Below are 18699 nucleotides of genomic sequence, written 5' to 3'. Positions count from 1 at the left end.
GGCAAAAACATCTGCTTGGATCATTACTATCCTGAGATGCTAGCTGATGGTAAAGCCAAAGTGAGGGAGCAACTCACTCACTTAGAACCTTCTGGACAAAATGTTTGTAAGCAACACAAAATGCAGGCCTATTGCTGTTTACAGTGCTTGGCAATCTTCACTTGGAGTTTCCATGTCCCTTTAACCTCTGGTATATCACTCCTTATTAATGCATCAAAGGCAATTACACACACTATCATTTTCCTGTGTAGTACTGAATTAAAGGCCGCTCTGTCTCCCAGTAGTGTCCCAGAATTTCTATGTGACCCATGTCTGTTCAGTGAGCTGGGGGAGGCTACAATTAATGGGAAAAGGGAAGTGGGGTGCGTAGGTGGAGTGGGATGGGCAGCTTAGGGATCCACAGAGCTCTGTTTGTTTTAAACTCATGTGTTCATCTGGAGATGGAACAGTGGAAGTGGGTCAAAGCTTGTTTGATTGAGACAAGGTGGTTATATCACGATGCTGTGTTCAGACTTGACTAAACAAAAAGGCTCATAAACTTTGAGTATATACAAACAAGTTTGACAGCTGATAACTAGTCAGTCAACAAAAAGAGGCAGATAACCATTCATATTTACATTCATTACTACAGGGACATTCAAATCAATGAAACAAAAACATTTGTTTTAGAAGTTTCCAGTTCTCTTACTTAAGCAATTGGGCATGTTTTGCGGGCTGTATATTCAATGCTTATGATCCCACATCTGGATCTACTGCATACCCTATTGTAGTGAAATACAGAGATGGACGTCTTGGAGCAGCGGCAATCGTTTTTAAAATTTACAATCATTTGATTTATTCCTTTTTAATAAAAACGGTCCAAAGCTTACACACTGTCCCTTTAAAGGATATCCATCAATATTTTTAGAGGCTTTGGTCAGCCCCAAAATTTGCAAAATCATAAACACAGAGAAACTAGAATAAGCTCTAAAGAGTAATTCTGGGGGGATTCCAATGCAATAAATTCAATTGATTCCCATCCCTGCTTGCTCGTCCTTCCATCCATAATTTATTTATTCTTAAACAAACAGTTACAAAGTAGTTATTTTTAGAAATCCATACTTTCACTCCGGTACGTGTCTTCCAATCAAAGTTGACGGGATGTGTGCACATGCTAAAATTCAGTCCATAGTGCGCACATGCCAAAATTCTATCCGTGATGTCACAAGGCAGATCTCGGTGAAATCCAACACCAGCAGCTGGTAGGTAGGAGTTGTGTCGGGCTGAATCCTGTCCCATCAGCGCAAGTCAAGGCACATAGCGCAAACCACCGCCTGGAGGTAAAGACGCAGCGCGCAGCCTGAACAGAAAAAGCCTCTCAAAGGCGTCGGATGCTTCTTGAATGCAAAGAAGACAGACACATCGACAATCGGACCTGATAAGTGCGCGCGTTAGCGCCTTTGTGCGTCTTTGGTTTTGGATTTAAAGGCAGTCAGCTTCAGTGCGCGCGGCAAGAGCGCTTCGGCGCACAAGGGAGCCGGCAAAGAGCAAGGAGAGCTTTCTTGTGGACTGTCACACGATGAGGAATCTCTGAGGTGGCAGTAACATTAGTCCGACCACTTGACGCTTCCTTTAGCTGCTTCCAAAGGGTTCGCCCATGAGCAGGTATCCCTTCGAGAGCGATTCTGTTTTCACCCAGATTTCTGCTGCCTGGACAAATGCATACAAATGCATTTAGGAGCTCAACGGACAAGGAGTGGACACGTTTCCGCGACAGCAACGTAAGTGTGCTTTTTAGCATGCAGATGTCAAATTATGTGCATTTGAAAGTGTTTACGCGACAGGCCAATGATTCGCGCCTGTGTAATTGGAAACATTTTCTGCTCGTTTGTTGGCGACTTTCCCTTGACAGGCTGCCAACTGACTGAACATAGTTCAACTTCATGCACTTACAAGACTCAGTGGAACCAGTTTAACACTACAACAGACTTAAGTCACGAAACCATTCATTCTTGTCAATACATTTTAGCTCCGTTTTTGGAAAACGGTGCACTATCAGTCATCTTATATGCTGCAAATGACCCCCACTTAATGATTTCCATTCACAGATATACAGTATAGGTAATTTGAAACACTTTCATGTTTACAGTATGGGATTTCCTTAACGCTTTCAAGAAAAAATGCATATTCAGCATGCCTGATAGAGGATGTAAAAAAAGAAAAAGAGGTGTAACAAAAGAAGAGCAGTAAAACGCTTTCTTGAACCGTCATCACAGGTGTTTGTTATTGATGTCCAAAATTGACCAAGCTGCCCCTTTTTATGATAAACCGAGAGTGAATCCTTGCAATGTCTGAAACGACATTGTTTTTGTATACCAAATGGTCAATGCTGTGATCAATTCTCTCCAGATGTGAGCAAAAGGTGGTTACAATGCTTCATCCACTCTCTCAGCTGAGAGATTACCTCTTGACTTTAAGGTGGATTTGAAACTTCTCCTTTTTGCTGCTTCTGAATACAAGTGAGAAGCATGTTGACTTAGCAGCCCCTTTTGAATTTAGTTTAGTGTCTGTGCATTAGTGGTTTACTGAGCTTTAGACAATCAACCGCTGTTGTGAGCATAGTTGCTACTTGCGCCAAGCACTGCTTGCCAGGACCTATTAGAACCATAAATTGACTTCATTGCAGGAGGTCAAGAGGAGCATTGGTACTTGATCCTGAATTGTTTGAAAATGTTAAACCTTTGCCTGTTTGGAACGGAATAAATCCTGAAGTTTATTCATCTATATGCATTTTGCGAGTTTTGGACTAAATGGTGCACGTAAAAAAGAATATAGGCTGCCTTTCATAAATTTAAATTTAACATGTAGCCAGTAATTTCACGTTTGTAGGACGAACGTTATTAAATCAAACTGAATTAGCATCAAATACTCACATTCAGTAGATTCATTCATGTTGAAATAACATTAAGCAATCACAGTTCTACTCTATGCTCTCGTGCAATGATGGAAGACTTGGCAAATGTGTTGTTTGCAATGGCAGCATCACTCATGGTACAGTATATGACATCTCTGCCTTACAGTTCTGAGGTTGTGTGTTTGAATCCTGGCACTGGCCTTCCTGTGTGATCCTCTTGTGTCTGTGTATGCCATCTTAGTTCCTACCACCATTAAAATACACTGTAGTCATGTCACTCACCACAGTAATAATGCTGGGTTCCTCCTCACTCCAAAAGTGTGGTTGCTTGCTGCATCTGAGTTTGTTTACCTCAACTTGTGTATTTCCGGTGAGTTGCTTGCAAGACACACAGATTTATATACACACTTTTGAGTCTGTTTATATACACAGTGTTATTTTCACCATTAGGACAGAAAATAACATGGGGAGTAAATCAATGCAATCGAACTAGGCTTGCTTCGCGATTGGCAACATAAACTAGCCGCCAGTGCCTTAACTTCTTGCTACAACGAGTTATCATGTACATGTAATTCCTGTACTCAAAGTATAAAGCATTAGCAGAATGCAAACCAATGTTCCTTTCAAAGGACATATTCCAATCACCTTTATATGCACAAATCTTTGGGTTAGAAAAGGGGTATCAGGACTCTTATTTGGGGTTTTAAAGACCCGAATGTGAGCATATTCAGATTTTGGAGCATTTTTGTGGTCTTTTCAAATCTGAATATTGCCAATTGAGTTTTGGAAGGATTTTCGACTCAATTTAAAGGTTTTCACCAAATTGTTGTTTGGTGTGTTTTATTAAACCAAATCTATAAATAAACTGCTCTACCTAAAATCAATTAAGTTCCTTGAATGATCTTGTCAACACAACCCAAGGATAAGGAATGATTTAAACACCCTATTTTTAGGCTGTTTTGAGGGGACAACCCAGTTGTAATAAAGTGAGCCATTGACCACTCTGCCCAAGGCACTGGAAGTCCAAATAGCGAGTTTGGATTTTGTCACGATAATGTATTGGTCCATAGCGTGGGGTTGCTGGGCTTGGAGAAAAAAGTCAAAAAAAGCAAGTGTGAAATGTGAGGGAGTCGCCACAAGGACAGTATGAATTGTACTTTCCTTGTGGAGTGACACTTCATCACCAAGCTGCCGAATTGCTCTTGTCAATTAGTGGACAGATACTTATCTGAATGTGGTATGTGCAGTGGGCACATGGGCAAACACAAATAACCCCCTATCTCCACTGAGTTGACAATTTCTCCAAGCAATCAAGTATATGACTCTTAATTTAAAGCAAACGTGGTTAAGCAGCATTTAACTGTTGTGCTGCATGCAAATGGAATAAGAAGCTGCCAACACAAATGAATATAGTCACAAGTGTGGGTGCATTTACACACAGATTAAAAGCAATATCAAGGGAAAAAAATGCATGACCAAAACAGTATATAATGCGCTTTTAGAGGTTCTCCATAAACCATGCTTTCAAAGACCACAGCTTTGGTACCTTTTCTGCATGTATGCTCACTTTCTGCGCACTGATGTCAGAGAAGATTTTGGCCTTTTTCTGATTGTATTTGAGGTTTCTACTTTCTAACATCTGCAAGTCTACACGCAAACGGAAAAGGGTAAACCAATAAAGACTCCTGTAAATTTACTCACAGCCCTTTCTCTGCTTGCCGTCTTGTAGACTGAGTAAATCTTTACTTTGGTCTGCACTGACCTCTTGACTTCAGACATCAATTTAAAGAGAGCCACCATACACTCAGCAGAGTGGATACATCATGTAACTACTCTATTAAAGATGACAGAAAACATCTCATAATTTTTAGTCCAATAGCAGATCGAAATTGGGAAACATGTTGACAGGACTGTTAATACTTTCATAATATAAAATCATAAAACAATCAGCATGAGGCATCAGCATTCTGGTGTCAAGTTGAAAACAAATTAACGGCATACGTACACATTGGCTACAGATCAGTTATTGGCTAGGCATGAGAAGATAACAATGCAGTACATGCTGCTTACACCAAAAGTATTGTTCTTTTGTCCATCAATTTTTGAGGGCTGCTTATCCTCACAAGGGGTGCAGGCTTGCTGGTGCCTATCCCAGCTGTCTTCGGGCAGTAGGTGAGTGACACCCTGGACTGGTTGTCTGCCAATTGCAGGGCACGCAGAGACGAACAGCCATTTATGCACCCAATCACACCTAAGAACAATTTAGTATGTCCAATACACCTGCCATGCATGCCTTTTTTTTTCTCATCTCTGTCTTGATTACCAAAAGTCTTAGTCTTGTCTCAGTCTCAACTCCAAAAAGTCATGACCACCAAAAAAACCCAAAACAAAACATGATTCATTTAAGTTGCTTAAACACTAAAATGAAGGCACTGCAGGAAACATGTAACATGAGTTAGTCACTGTACAGACGCTCCTCTACATAAGGACGGGTTACATTCCGGGCGCCCGTTGTTAGCTGAATGTGTTGTGAGTTGTTAATAATCAAGTATGCTGAAAAGAAAAATGTCAATCAGAACGTCAAACTGCCTGCATCAGTTTATTCTTTGTTTTGTGATGTCACTGCAAAAGAGTTGAGCTTTTTAGGGCATCAGGGGGGAAAGATGTACTGGGTAGAATGTATGTTTACAATGGCAGTTGGTATCATAGAAAATGCGGTTCATACAAAATATAACTTACAAGTAAATCTTTATCTCCAATTGTTCGTAAGTCGAATGTTTGTATGTAGAGGAGTGTCTATACTTAATTTTGCACTGCTAGTTAGCCTGTGGTGGCTTGTCATGGTATGTACGATTTAAGGCTAAACTTTTGTGTACAGTAAAGGCTAAATAAACTCGCTATTTTCCAAAATTTGACAAAGGGAAATAGTCAAAGCTTTTGCAGAACTCACACATCTTTTGTGTTGACTTTGAAGCACATGTGACAAAACTTAAACAAACCACACAATATCTGCTTTGGTTTTATCCAAATCAGAAATTCTTTGCAACAGAGGCTAAGTGGTAGGACATGTAGACATACAATAACTTCATTCTCCTGACAGATAAACTGAATAGAATTACTACCTTTTCATTCTGGTGGTTGTAAAGCGAACTTTGCTCATTTGCGAAGTCAATTCAAGCACTGTATCTTCTGTCTCTGGCTGAAATAAACATTGTTGTGGACCCAAGCACATTTGATGGGAGAAAGACACATTTCTGTCACTGAAGAAAGACACATGACTTTTACTGTGTAAGAATTCAGTGAAGTGAGCGAGTTCTAGGTTGTGATTATTTATAGTCTTGACATGATACCCACTCCCCACATAGTGGTATTTCCCTCAGTCAACAAAACCGTGTTTGGGGAGCTTTGTCTTTCAGTGCAAGGACTGGGAAGCATGTCACATACTTTTAATAATGACTCACTACCATCAATTCCTCATTGTTTTCAAATGACAGAATTACAGTGTATGTTGGAGGCGTCACTTTGTTTCCTGTCACTCTAAGACAGAAAGTTTGCCAGCACGGTTTGGTTGTGTGGATATTTCCACAACCTACTGTATGTCACTGTAGATGTGTTGGATCCTGTTTGGTGAGGTGGGGTCATGGGTGTTCAGGGTTTCCTTAAATAGCTCTAAAAGTGACGGCGGAAAAAAAGTCTGCCTGAATCAGCATCAGAAGGTCCCCCCCTGACAACCCAAAAGGGAATGTTAAATTATATTTAGCTTTTGTTCCCATTTGAAGTCTGGTTTTAATAACTGACAATTGAAGAACTTAGAGAAATGCCCCCCTTCATTCTCCTCTCAGCAGATAAATTATTGTAATACCACATATTGGTTTCTTCTGTTGTCTTTTCATACTTTGGATTAAATGTCTGTGTTCCTGCACATGGATGCCAGACTACATTCTTGATGGAGAACAGGTTATAGTGTGTTTTTCGCATTTACATGCATTTTCATTCTTATCCAACACTTTCCCTCTCCTCATCTTTTGCTTTTGCTTCTCTTTCCATCCCTTAAGTGTGGGAAAACAAACATGCTGGACTGTCTGAGGCTCTCTGCCGAATTGGGCCACACAAACTCTTGCATCTTCCGTGTTTGTAAGGCAGCGCCCATGCTGATTACCGCTGTCACAATCAAATAGCTGTTTGACTCACTGATACAGAGCAAAACTGACATTTTTGTCTCAGGGTTTCATCTCACAAACTGACAGAAGCCGTGACTGATTTAGTGTGAATGTAGAGTAGACTGACATATATTATAAATGCCTTGGTAAAGCATTCAAACTTCTTTTGAAAGCTATATTATAATTTGGCTCTTATTTCACTGAATATGATGAAATTGTACCCTTGCTCATTTACATTTTTGTTTCACATTTAAAATGTGGAGCCATGATTTGTTGTGTGGTTGCACCAGTTAGACATGACTTCATCAGGACATGAATATTGGAGCATGCTCAAATAACAAATTCAATCACAGCAGCCTTTTCGAATTATCAAATCATTTCATTGACGGTACATACGTGTTCTAAAGCTGTTTCCAAATTTTAGTCAACAGAGAGATTGACGATTTAAGAATCGTCCTCGCAACAGATTCTGTGATTGCGTTGCAGCATTAAGGTCAGCATCCTAAAGAAATATTTAATTTATGAAAAATATTAAATGAGGTGCCAATGTTTGCTATGGTGACTCTGTTTGAAGGTTTGACGTTCAAGAATAATGAACAATTTGATGCACCGCGCTGAGACATCTTTAACACAATGGAACTCTCCTGTTTGTGTACATTATACTTGAGGGACTAAGTGGTGAAATGAGGCCTGAGGGTAACCTATGTTGTCTCCCATATTTTCAACTACAAAGAAGTCCATAGATTAGTTAATTTTATAGGTGCTATGGATGGTGAATTATGATCTCACCTTGAAGTCATTGATGCAAAATGGAGTGCACTACTTTGCTACAACCAACAGGTGCACTTGAGTCAATCATTTGCATAGTGAGCCCCCCCCCCCAGGGACCCGACTGGCAAGCGAATAGAGAAAATCTGCATATAATTGAGATGCATTGGGGAAAAGCAAACATGCTGTTCTCAATATTTACAGTTGAACAAATATGTATGAACAAAACTGTATGAAGAAAGCTACAAAGATTGTGGCTCTAAAGAAACATATTATATATCTTGTCATTTCACTCATTTTGCTTGTAATTTAGTGAGGAATTGACTTGATTCACTTATGCCATGATAATTTGGGGCTTGCTGGAAACTCTTAAGTTTAAGACTTGAGACTTACTCATGACTTGACATGACACTAGCATGAGCCGCTACAAAAAAAAAACAAACAAAAAAAAACTGAGATGATTTTGCCAGTAAGCTTGCAATTTTAACTGTGATAGAAATGTTGTAATTATTGTTTCCATGTCCGTTTTAGGTGGAACATTCTCCTGCTCCTGTCAGTATGCTCTGCAGCACTATCTGGAGAAGAAGACTACTTTGCTCAAAGTACGTAGCATATAAATGGCATTTACATTGCATTTCCTGTCAATGCAATTTAGTCAAATCCATTGTCAGCGCCTATTCAATACAACATCTGAAGTGAATATTTTTTAACTACAGTAAATGGTTCAACGCCTAAAGCTGACAAGAAACTTGAGTTGTTTAACTTGGGATGATTGAATACATTAAATTTCACCCCCTCACAGTAGATGTTCTGATTTATGTTGTCCTTTGATTTTTAATGAACATAAGATATTTATGAACCGATGACTTAATCAGTTTCAAGTTTCATTTCCTCTTATGTAAGGTTGCTTGAATTTTTTTTTTTTTTAATCACCATAAAACACAAAATAAGAAGAAAATGATGAATAAACTCCAAATGAGAAAAAAAAAAGTTTCATAATACGCATTCATGCAAGATCAAACGTAATGGATTGAATAATTGATAGAATCATCGATACAAAAGATATTTGAGAGTGGCAGCCCTAATTTTGATATTGAACACAAATATTCTGCCCAGCCAACTGGCTAGCAGCGATTCTTAAGATTTACTATTTATAGTAAACTTTTACCTTTCAATTCACAGCTTCATAATGATATATGTGTAAATTAAAAATGAAGTATTGTAAAAATAAATAAATAAATAAAAATAGAAAAAAGGAAACAAAAGGTTTAAATGCCAATCATAAATTAATGAAGGGGTGGGGAACTCTGCTCCATGCAGTTCACGATGGTGCAGAATGATCGGTTTGAGTGTTAGGATGAGTAGTTATTCTACACATTTCAGTTCACTCACCAAACAAAAAATACCAGCAAAGACATAGCGATACAATAAGAATTTACTCTTGAAAGACTGGCCAAAAGGAGCAACTGCGGCTTCCTTGTACCGCGGACGGCTTGCTGCATGCGGCGTATTGTTGCCTGTTGTTAATCTTCGTGTGCCTGGATCGCTGTCCTGCATTCTAATTGGCTGGTAAGATTTGTCTTTGGGTTTAGAAAAGTTGGATATTTGCCATGGAGTCCGTACTGTGCAGTGCTTGTGTAAGTCGTCATGTTGGTGCCAATGGACTTCCCACCACTGACTGTAGCTTTCATGTATGTCCGTGGAAGCCCGGGGTAACCGACCCGTGTAGACACTACTATTTGCCCAAGTTTTGTAGATTCCGCACTATTGTGCCTTTAAAGCAATGGCGAATTGTATTTGTATTCACTCGCTCTCTCACTCCCTTAGCGTATGCTTTCAAAATATGGAACACTGTCGTGTTCATCATGCTGCCTTCACGTAACACCAGTTAACGGCAATTCTTAATTCTACACAATGCAGCTTTAAAGTCACTTACAGACTCTGCTTCAACAATATTCCATGAGTAGAGCTTTTTGTTCGATGCTTTGAGGTCAATAACTTTCTATTTGTCTTTTGATGCTGCTTCTTTTACTTGACAAGCAGACTGGGCATGTTTTGTGATTGACTGCACTCAATGGGCTAAACACATGGGAGGCAATATTGCTTATTCAAGTCATTTAAACAGGGCCACAAGGCAATCATGCTTTCCTCCCAGGGAGTGACAGGCGACATTCATGCATGTCAAAATTTACGCTTATGCACGTAAAAAAGAACATTTGTAAAATATTTAAACCGGCCTCTTAACAGACAACACTGATCTCTATGCATAGCAGGAGGTGAGTAAATGCGCAGGGACCTTCTGCAAACTGCAAGATGCGGGGTGAAAAAAACAATAGCACCATTATGTGTGACTACTAAATCAATGAACACATCAAATACCTCCCCATGATCACATTCCAACATCTTTTTGGATATATAAGCTTTTGTTTATTTTTGGGGAAGTTTTATTCTTATTTATCAGTAACAACCTGCAATTTGCAGACGTTCCCTGCGCACTTATACTCAGCTCCCGCTGTGCATAGAGATCAATGTTGTCTGTTCAGCAAAGAGACCGTTTTAAATATTTTGTTATTATATATTATGTTTTTTTTTTTTTTTTTTGTCATTGTAGCTAGTAGTTTGCATTGTTGTTGAGAGAGCCATCATTGTGCTTCAGATAACGATTTGACTGAGATGTATTGATCGCAAAAGTTTGAATCTGTCCTTCTATTTTTATTTAAGCGTTAGTAATGTAGCGTGTCCTTCGGGAGGTATTCCAACCACTTTTTGTTGGATGGGAAGGAAACACAATTTGTACTTCTTTGGGAGCGGAACAGCCAACAGGCGTTTAGTCTACACTCAGTCCAAACTCTTCCTCTTGTGGCCCCGCTCGTGCGTTGTCATCTCGGGACACCTATTTCCACTTCATCTTTTACAGTACATTGAGGGTACGGATTACTAAATTGAGGGTACAGATTAGTAAATTGAGGGTACAAATTAATGCACATTTTAGGGCTAGGGTTAGTTTTAGGTGAGGGTTTTTTTTTTTCATACCCTGGAAACTGAGGGGCTCTGTACTACTGCTTCAAAAAGTGATGTGCAATTTGGATGCACCTTTTTTTCTGTCCTTAAAAGGACAGTGTGTAAGATGTAGAGCATTTTTCATTAAAAAGGAATACATTAAATGATTGTAAATTTCAAAAACTCGCAAATGAATGTGTTCTAAATGACCATATATATATATAGACACGGAGACACTGGCGTACTTGTAAAAAATGCACCTATGCAGTGTGGTGTGGATGCATTTATTTGAACAAATGAGGCAGTGTAGACTGTTTCCCTTAAAAAGGGGGGAAATAATCACAGATGTGGGCATTTTACAAAACTTTCAGCCATTCAGTCATTTGTCATCATCCTAGACACTGTCAGTTGGTAATTTTTTTTTACGTTTCTCATCATTCGTCAGCGAAACGGCCAGATGCCCAGCAGAACCAAGAGACAGTCCCTCAGCCAGACGGAATGCCCAACTTTTCTTGCATCACACCTTAATAATCTTTTTATCTTCAGCCGCAGGTGACTCAGGGGCAGAGGCTAGATCATTTTCCTCTGTTCCTCCCTCAACATGTCAGCTCTTGCTCTCAGTGCCTCAGAATGCACATAAAAGCCACCTCAATAACTTCTCTATGATTACTGCCAATGAACTTACAAACCTTTTTCTTTTTCCAATGCACTTCTCAGTGCTGTCATCTGTTTTTTTTATCTTAGTCAAAGGCTCTAAATAGATTAAACAATCTTAATATTCGAGTACATTCAAGTTGAAGCACTCTGAGAAAACAAAGCAATCAGCGGAGATGAAAAGAAGTTGTATAGTCTGTTGGTCTCATCTGGTCACAGAGGTTAGAAATTGGAACACATTTATTTATGCCCTAAAAACAAGTGACAATCTATTTGTAAGTGAAAGAATTAGTGAGACTGCAGTGCAGAAGGGGGGGTTTGATGTTTTCACTTAAAAGCATATGAGCCAGAACAATGTGCCCATTCAGTTATAATCCTCACAAACTCTTGCACAGGCAATCCACTCTCAAATAAGTTTTTAGACAGATGTTAACAGGAATATTACTCTCTTAAAAAAACAACAAAAAAAGCCAGTTCTAATTTCTTTAAGCTTCATATTTGGAGCATGTTGGGCCCTATTTTCAAGCCCAGTGTAAGTTTCATGCAAAGTGCAGTCTCCGTTGTTTTTGTTGGTATTTTCAAAAGTGAATACAAGGAGAGAGGCATGTTTGTACTATTGTGGGAGTGAACACAGCCAGCATGTTTCTCGGCCAATTGGAGCAGCTCCCCGGATTCCTTTTAAATTCAGCGTAGTACACACAGTATTTGATATCGCAGGAGCAGAAATAAATTCTGTAGTCCATGTAGAAGTTTGAAGTGCTCAAAGTAGGGTAAGGCAATGGTTAAGGAACTGCCAAGCAGGCTTTCACATGTGTATAATGTAAAGCTGGCCAGCATGATCAATGTCCAGCACAGTAAATTAGATATTTGTAGATGCCCCTGCCCACCTCTCCATGCAGCTGTTCTGTGGCTCATGGGAGTGTTTTAATATAGTACAACAATAATCAGTTAAACTAATTTCTAAAATAATTTATATGATTTGATGCAAGGTTGTTTACATATTTATGAATGAAATACACTGACATCTGCCACACATATCACAAGAGAGCAGAATCGGTAAAAAATGGTAAAATTACCTTAATCTCGTTACAGAGCCACAGTTTAGACCTAAAGTCTAGTCTTTTTTTCTGTCACTGAATTGTCAAGTATACCGGGGGACGGTAAAAAACAAAAACATCCTTACACAAATGTCAGTTCCAGCATGGCACAGTGTGGTCTGCCAAATTTGCAGACACAATGTACTAGACTTGCCCCAGGATAAAGATAAAAAAGTGGGAATTTTTTTTTGCAAGTGCACATGTGCCTGTTCACGCAAATAGAGCCTTTGTGTTGAAAGTACTGAATGTGCATTTATGAAACAGATGAAAGCAAGGACACTTTGTGTCTCATATGAGGACTTCTAGCTACCAGCTGATCGAAACATTACACGCTCAGGGAAATCAAAATAGGCAGAAAACAAATAAACTGAGGACTTAGAGTGCCACAACAAAATATGTAAGTTAAAGTCTTAACATTGATAACTTGCATTTTCAATGGCCTGGTAACCCAGGTCAATTGTGCTCCACTTGAAGTTGCATTGAACACATTGTGTCAGGTGTGGGCTTAAGCAGAGCACAGTTAATACCCATTTGAATACTGTGTTTAAGCCACAGACTTTAAACCTAGTTAAAAAAACAAAAAACAAACATCTATTATATTGTCCAAACCTTTTGCAGATTGGGGATTTTAAACATTTTCAAAATGTCGTTGCAGCAAGAAATATCACAAAGGCTTTTGCCAAATTACAACCTTGAAAGAACCGTGACAAACTCTGACATTGTTAGAAATAACCCCGAGACACGAGTGGGTTGAGGACCCCGACACGACACGCTGGGTTCAGCTTGAAGGATTTTTTAACAAAAATCGCACGGCAAGCGTGGGGAAAAAGGTGCAACAAAAGGAGAGACCAAACGTGTCTAAACGATTAAGTAGTCTGGCACAAGGGGACGAGGTCAGCAGGAGGACAATCAAAAAACTAGGAACAACAAAAACATGATAAGCCAGGGATGTGACAGACGTGAATGTGCATTTTGCCTACAATCAAAAAATTTTGGCCGGTCAACAGGATAAGGGGCTTTACCTGGTTGGCCTGTGTTGAGGTAAAAAAAATGTATTAAGATGCTATTCCTGTTGTTTTGCCCCAGGATTATTGTAGGATTATTTTTTGGTATATCATTGTTGTAAGAATATATGTGTGAATGGATGAATGTGAGGCTTTGCAAAGTGCTTTGGTCACCGTATGGTGTAGATAAAGTGCCATTTAATTTTGTGGTAAAACAGACTTATGGACTGAAGTAGGCAATGTTTGAGAACCATCTCCAAATAAGCACTGAACAATGTTAGTCAGAAATGTTGCTCAGTATTACTGGATTACGTTTATATACTAAAGTGTATGTTTGCTTTTTTTATAATCTAGTTTTACTCAATTATCAACTAATCGAAATTCAATTTCAGCAGTTGTGTCTATGAGAAGACACTTTCAAAACCACAAAGAAACAATAACTAACTGGTTCTAGTTTGAAAAGTATGTGCATAAAATCTTTCACACAGTCAGAAACAGATTTGATTTGCCGTTTACTTGTCTGAACTTCACATTTCCTTTTTAGCGTCTCTCTGTTGCTCCATAAATCACTCGTGATATTACGACTGCCATCTGGTTTGAAAGATGGCGAACAGTCTCTAGCTAAGTGAATTTGTAGGTCTGCCATGTGTTTTAGCTTTTATTTTGAAATATGGACATATTTACCAGCTGCAACATTGTGACCACTTGACCACTTGCATAGTATAATAACCAGTAAAAGAGCTACATTGCATGCAACAGATCTTGTCGAATCTGCACAGCATTGTGCACAAAGAACATTTGACAATGTTTCCCTTTTACGTTACCACAGACATTAAAAAAGGGTCTTGGTCTTGTGCAAGGAGCTTCTTGAAAAAATTATGAAAAAGAGGGTTATAAATTAATCTATGCATGTATGCTTAGTCATTGATACCTATTATCATACATCATAATTGTATGGGTACCAGTAATGACAATGAGAGCATAACTTATCCATCCATCCATCCATCCATCCATCCATCCATCCATCCATCCATCCATCCATCCATCCATCCATCGCCACTTATCCTTAACTCATGGCTTTGTAAAACCCTGCAACACTTATCACCCTTCTGCCAAAAACAGTAGACTGTAATGTCTGTATTACCAATAAAAATACCTCATGTTGACCCTAAGATCTCTCCACCGGAACATGCACTCAAACTGACATACAAGTGCACACAAGTTCAACCAGTCAAAATTTGATCTATTCTAAGGTATGCACTGTGCTTCTACCCGAGTTTGCCTCTCTTGCATATACACATGGCCACCTCCGCCAGGGTACTTTTAAATATCTCCCTGACACATAGAAATGCGCTGGCAAACGCTCTCAATTCCCATTTTTCATGAGAATTTATTTCCCCACCTTCCTTCTTAAACTAGCAATTTATAATGAAAGTGTCAGATGACACATTTTTCTATTGATCCAACTAAAGGTCAATATTTATAGACTGCAAGAAACCCCCTTGACTTAAGAACAAAGTTGTGCTTGTATTGCTCCTTGTACCTTTCTCAGTAATGCAATGGAGCAAAGATTGAATTTAAATATTTTCTCTCTCCTTCTGTGTCTCTTTGTCCCCCCCCATCTTTCTCGTTCTCTTACTTCCCCCGCACCTCTCTCAGAGCCTATTTTTAAGTAGCACACTTTAAGTTATATTATTAAAAACAATGGAAACAAAAAAAAAAACAATTCTAACCACTCCTTTAAGTACATTTGATACTGATATTTCTTGATTTTTTGATGGAGTACAACAGATGTCAGATACTTCAAACTGACGTCTACAGGAGTTTCTTTTTGAGGTACTTTTATCTTGTTCCAGTATTTTATACAAGATTGTCTACCACAAGGGCCAAGTATATAATGTTTTTAACGTATGACCCTTTTCTGGGAAACTATTGAAACAAAGCATGTCTGCCAAATTCTAATGTATTCTTTTTTTTTTTTTTTAGGAGTGGATATCCTCTATCAACTTGGTCTCACAGTTCAGCAAACAACAGACAATCCATACGAACGAACTGCCAAACCTTCAACCACATATACCACTGTTCCCTCACGTATAAATCTCCCTTTTTCTGGACATGGGGTAACACTAGACTCCAACGCAATTTATGAGGCTCCTCTGAGCAGTCTTTTTCCTCCGCAGTTTGGTGAGGAGTTTTCGGTTGTCCTAAGTGTGAGCTCCTGGCGAGCAAACAACGCTTTTATTTTCAGTGTCAGAGATGGTAGGGACAGACTGCGTTTTGGCATTCAGCTCCTGCCACACAAAGTGGTCGTCTACACAGCAGAGAAAGCCGCCGTCTACTTTAGTCATGATTGGCATGATGGACACCAGTGCCCTTTTGCCATTGGTGTCCGAGCACGTTCTGTGTCCTTCTATTCAGATTGCGGAGCAGTGCACCAGCGGGAGCAAATCCTGGGGGGGTTTCAGAGACTAGAAAATCTTGGTGGTATCTTCAGTTTGGGGAGGATGAACCCCAAAGCCGCCTCATTCAATGGTCGAGTCTGCCAACTAGACGTATATCCCGCAGCCCAAGCTGCTGCTCACTATTGCAACTACCTTAGAAAACAGTGCCGGCTGGCCGACACGTACCGATCGTCTTTAGCACATCGTGGTTTAGCTATTGAGGCAAAGGATAACCCCACTAGTACCGAAGCAATGTCCTCTCTTGGAACAGCGGAAAGGTTGTTAAATCCCAAAGAAGAAGTGCTCTCAGACAGCGTGTCCAAACGGTATTCAATCTCAAGCCCTATAGCAGAAGCTCATCTGGAAGACCAGAGCCACATTTCAGCCACCTCTGAAACCCTTGCTAAATCTACACTATGGCCAGATCGGACCAATAGGACAAATTCAGCTACTCACAGTGGGCAATCAGCTGTGGATTTTGCTGTTACTGTCAGCACACCCCAAAACATGTTGGCAAATGGAGCGAGACCCCAAGGAAAGTTTGATCAGTTTAACAGCTCACAGAACAACAGCAACTCTGTGGGCCAACAGCCTACTAGTGCCAGTCCAAGACAGAATTCCCCAGTGAGAAAAAGTCATTTCAAAGAAGGACTCAGAACCACCTCCATAACCAACCCCGGGAACTCAAACGTTGGACCTCAAGAGGCTCTGCAGCAACTGGAGACTCATCCAATGGCTGGTGACACCACTTTGCATCATGACATACATGTAGACTCCTCAGAGCAACACAATATGGATGGCAGCTATGATGATACCGACATGGACAGATATGACTACGGTTATGAAGAGGCAGACCTCTTGTACGATTACGATGACAGCTTACGTGGCCCCAAAGGAGAGCCAGGTCTTCCGGTGAGTGACAAACTTAATTTAGCTCATTCAAGCTTCAAGTGTTGATGTGAGCAATTTCAAATATTTGAGACAGATTTGGGGAAGTTACATTACAGTGTTGAACACCTTTTATTTTAACGTTATGTCGAAATAGCATCATCGTGATGTTTTTTACTGTGGACATTTTAACTTCAGTAAACGCTTGTCTTTTTACCATTTTAAACTGGAATAAGGTATTTAAACTGAAGTTTAAGGCTTGAGTTGACCATGATGACATGATCATCATCATGATCGTTTTGGTACGTGTAATAGAATAATAATTTAAGACTATAACCCCTGAATATTGATAAAAACATACATGAGCTCTGAATGCAAATTGTCAAAATAATTTATTAGATCCTTGGACCATTTCTAAATTATTGGCTGACATTTTTGCTTTGGCTTCGATTTTTATGCGTACAAGAATAACTCCTCTGAAAGATGGAGGTATACACTGTACATGTTGCTCTCCATTCAGCCGCATGATTTACACCAAGTGGATTGTCAGGATAACTTTGCCTTTGAGCATGATTTTAAAACGCAGATCTTCAGGCAGTGTGTAATGTTTCCATGAGTGCACGGCATCCGATATTTCATCGTAACAATGTAAAACATTTTGACTTAGCTGTCACTTTCCTTTGTATTGCCTGCAGGCTTTTGGGTGGGGCATAGCTCAACTTGCCCTTTGTTGTTTCAGCTTCCACGTTTTAGAATTTGAGTAGTAATTTGAGCATAGTTATAAACATATTAGAAACAGTCTGAGTATTAGATTCAGCTCATGTGACAAGAAAGAGATTTTGCTGTCGTGGAAATACAGTATATATTTGGTGATTGTCAGTTCTGGTAAGTTCTTACACATTCCTGTATTTTTATCATTTAAAAACAGATTTAAAAAAAAAAGAAGAAAACACGATAGTCCATAATATAGCAATAATGGTCAATAATAGAGTAGAATAATTATGTTCAAATCAGTATGCATCATCGCAGATAAGTGATGTGATCCCATGGATGCCAGCTGAAACATCTGACGCATTCAAACTTACACACAGGTGGTCCTTGGTCCTTATTGCGTGTGGATTTTTATATATGAAGTCACGATTTGGCAGAAAAGATTGCTTAATTGGCTTAAGTACTTGGCCTTTCCAACTGTAATTTTTGATTGCATGTCTTGGCTACTGTAACCTTTTGCAGGCCTGTTTTGAAAGCACGGGCAGTTAAAGTTCTGTGGCTCTGTCTGTCATGACCTCTGCCGTTGAACTTTGAAACAAGCTGGTTTCCTTCCCAAGGGGAAGTATTTGACTGCCTTGCAGGCATGTTTCCAAGTAGACTGCGCAAGTTCAGCGGTGTATACACAAGCTGCTCCCAGCCTTTGTAAATCTTCCACAATCATGAAAGGCGTATTTGATTTTGTGTAATACTTTCTTTTTATGTGACATTAGTTCAAAATAACATTAGCTTGAAAACTTTGCTGCAATTTTTCAATAATACGGAGTAATTTATTAATGGTCATATAAACACCAAAAAGCCGGAACATTGATGGAAAGCAAAGCTTAGCAGCACTTATTTTCAGATCTACTGTACACTGATGTTGTAAAAGCAAAATTGTATTGACCTCTGTTCTTTTGCAATCCACAAATATCCTCAGTATTACAACTACTACGTATGAATTAATTATAAAATAGTAATAAATTCTGGAGCAAAAATGATGGTGAGTGAATATTTTCAGTTTATAACTCAATATTTAATGATGAG

The 18699-nt window shown here is 39.3% G+C and overlaps 1 protein-coding gene across 1 annotated transcript in view; it reads left to right on the top strand.

The window, feature by feature from the left end:
* The first annotated feature begins 1198 nt into the window (after positions 1–1198).
* col24a1 (collagen type XXIV alpha 1) overlaps positions 1199–18699 on the top strand; it is an 85617-nt gene continuing 68116 nt past the window's right edge. The window contains exons 1-3 of the mRNA XM_088426162.1: positions 1199–1760; positions 8353–8423; positions 15563–16929. Of these exons, the coding sequence (XP_088282288.1) occupies positions 1708–1760; positions 8353–8423; positions 15563–16929 (1491 nt within the window). The 5' untranslated portion in view covers positions 1199–1707. The remainder of the gene's footprint in view (positions 1761–8352; positions 8424–15562; positions 16930–18699) is intronic.

The sequence above is a fragment of the Hippichthys cyanospilos genome, chromosome 10 (genome assembly GCF_059441005.1).
Source record: "Hippichthys cyanospilos isolate Australia breed blue-spotted pipefish chromosome 10, RoL_Hcya_1.0, whole genome shotgun sequence".
Classification (NCBI taxonomy): domain Eukaryota; kingdom Metazoa; phylum Chordata; class Actinopteri; order Syngnathiformes; family Syngnathidae; genus Hippichthys; species Hippichthys cyanospilos.
This window is presented reverse-complemented; position numbering and strand designations above follow the sequence as displayed.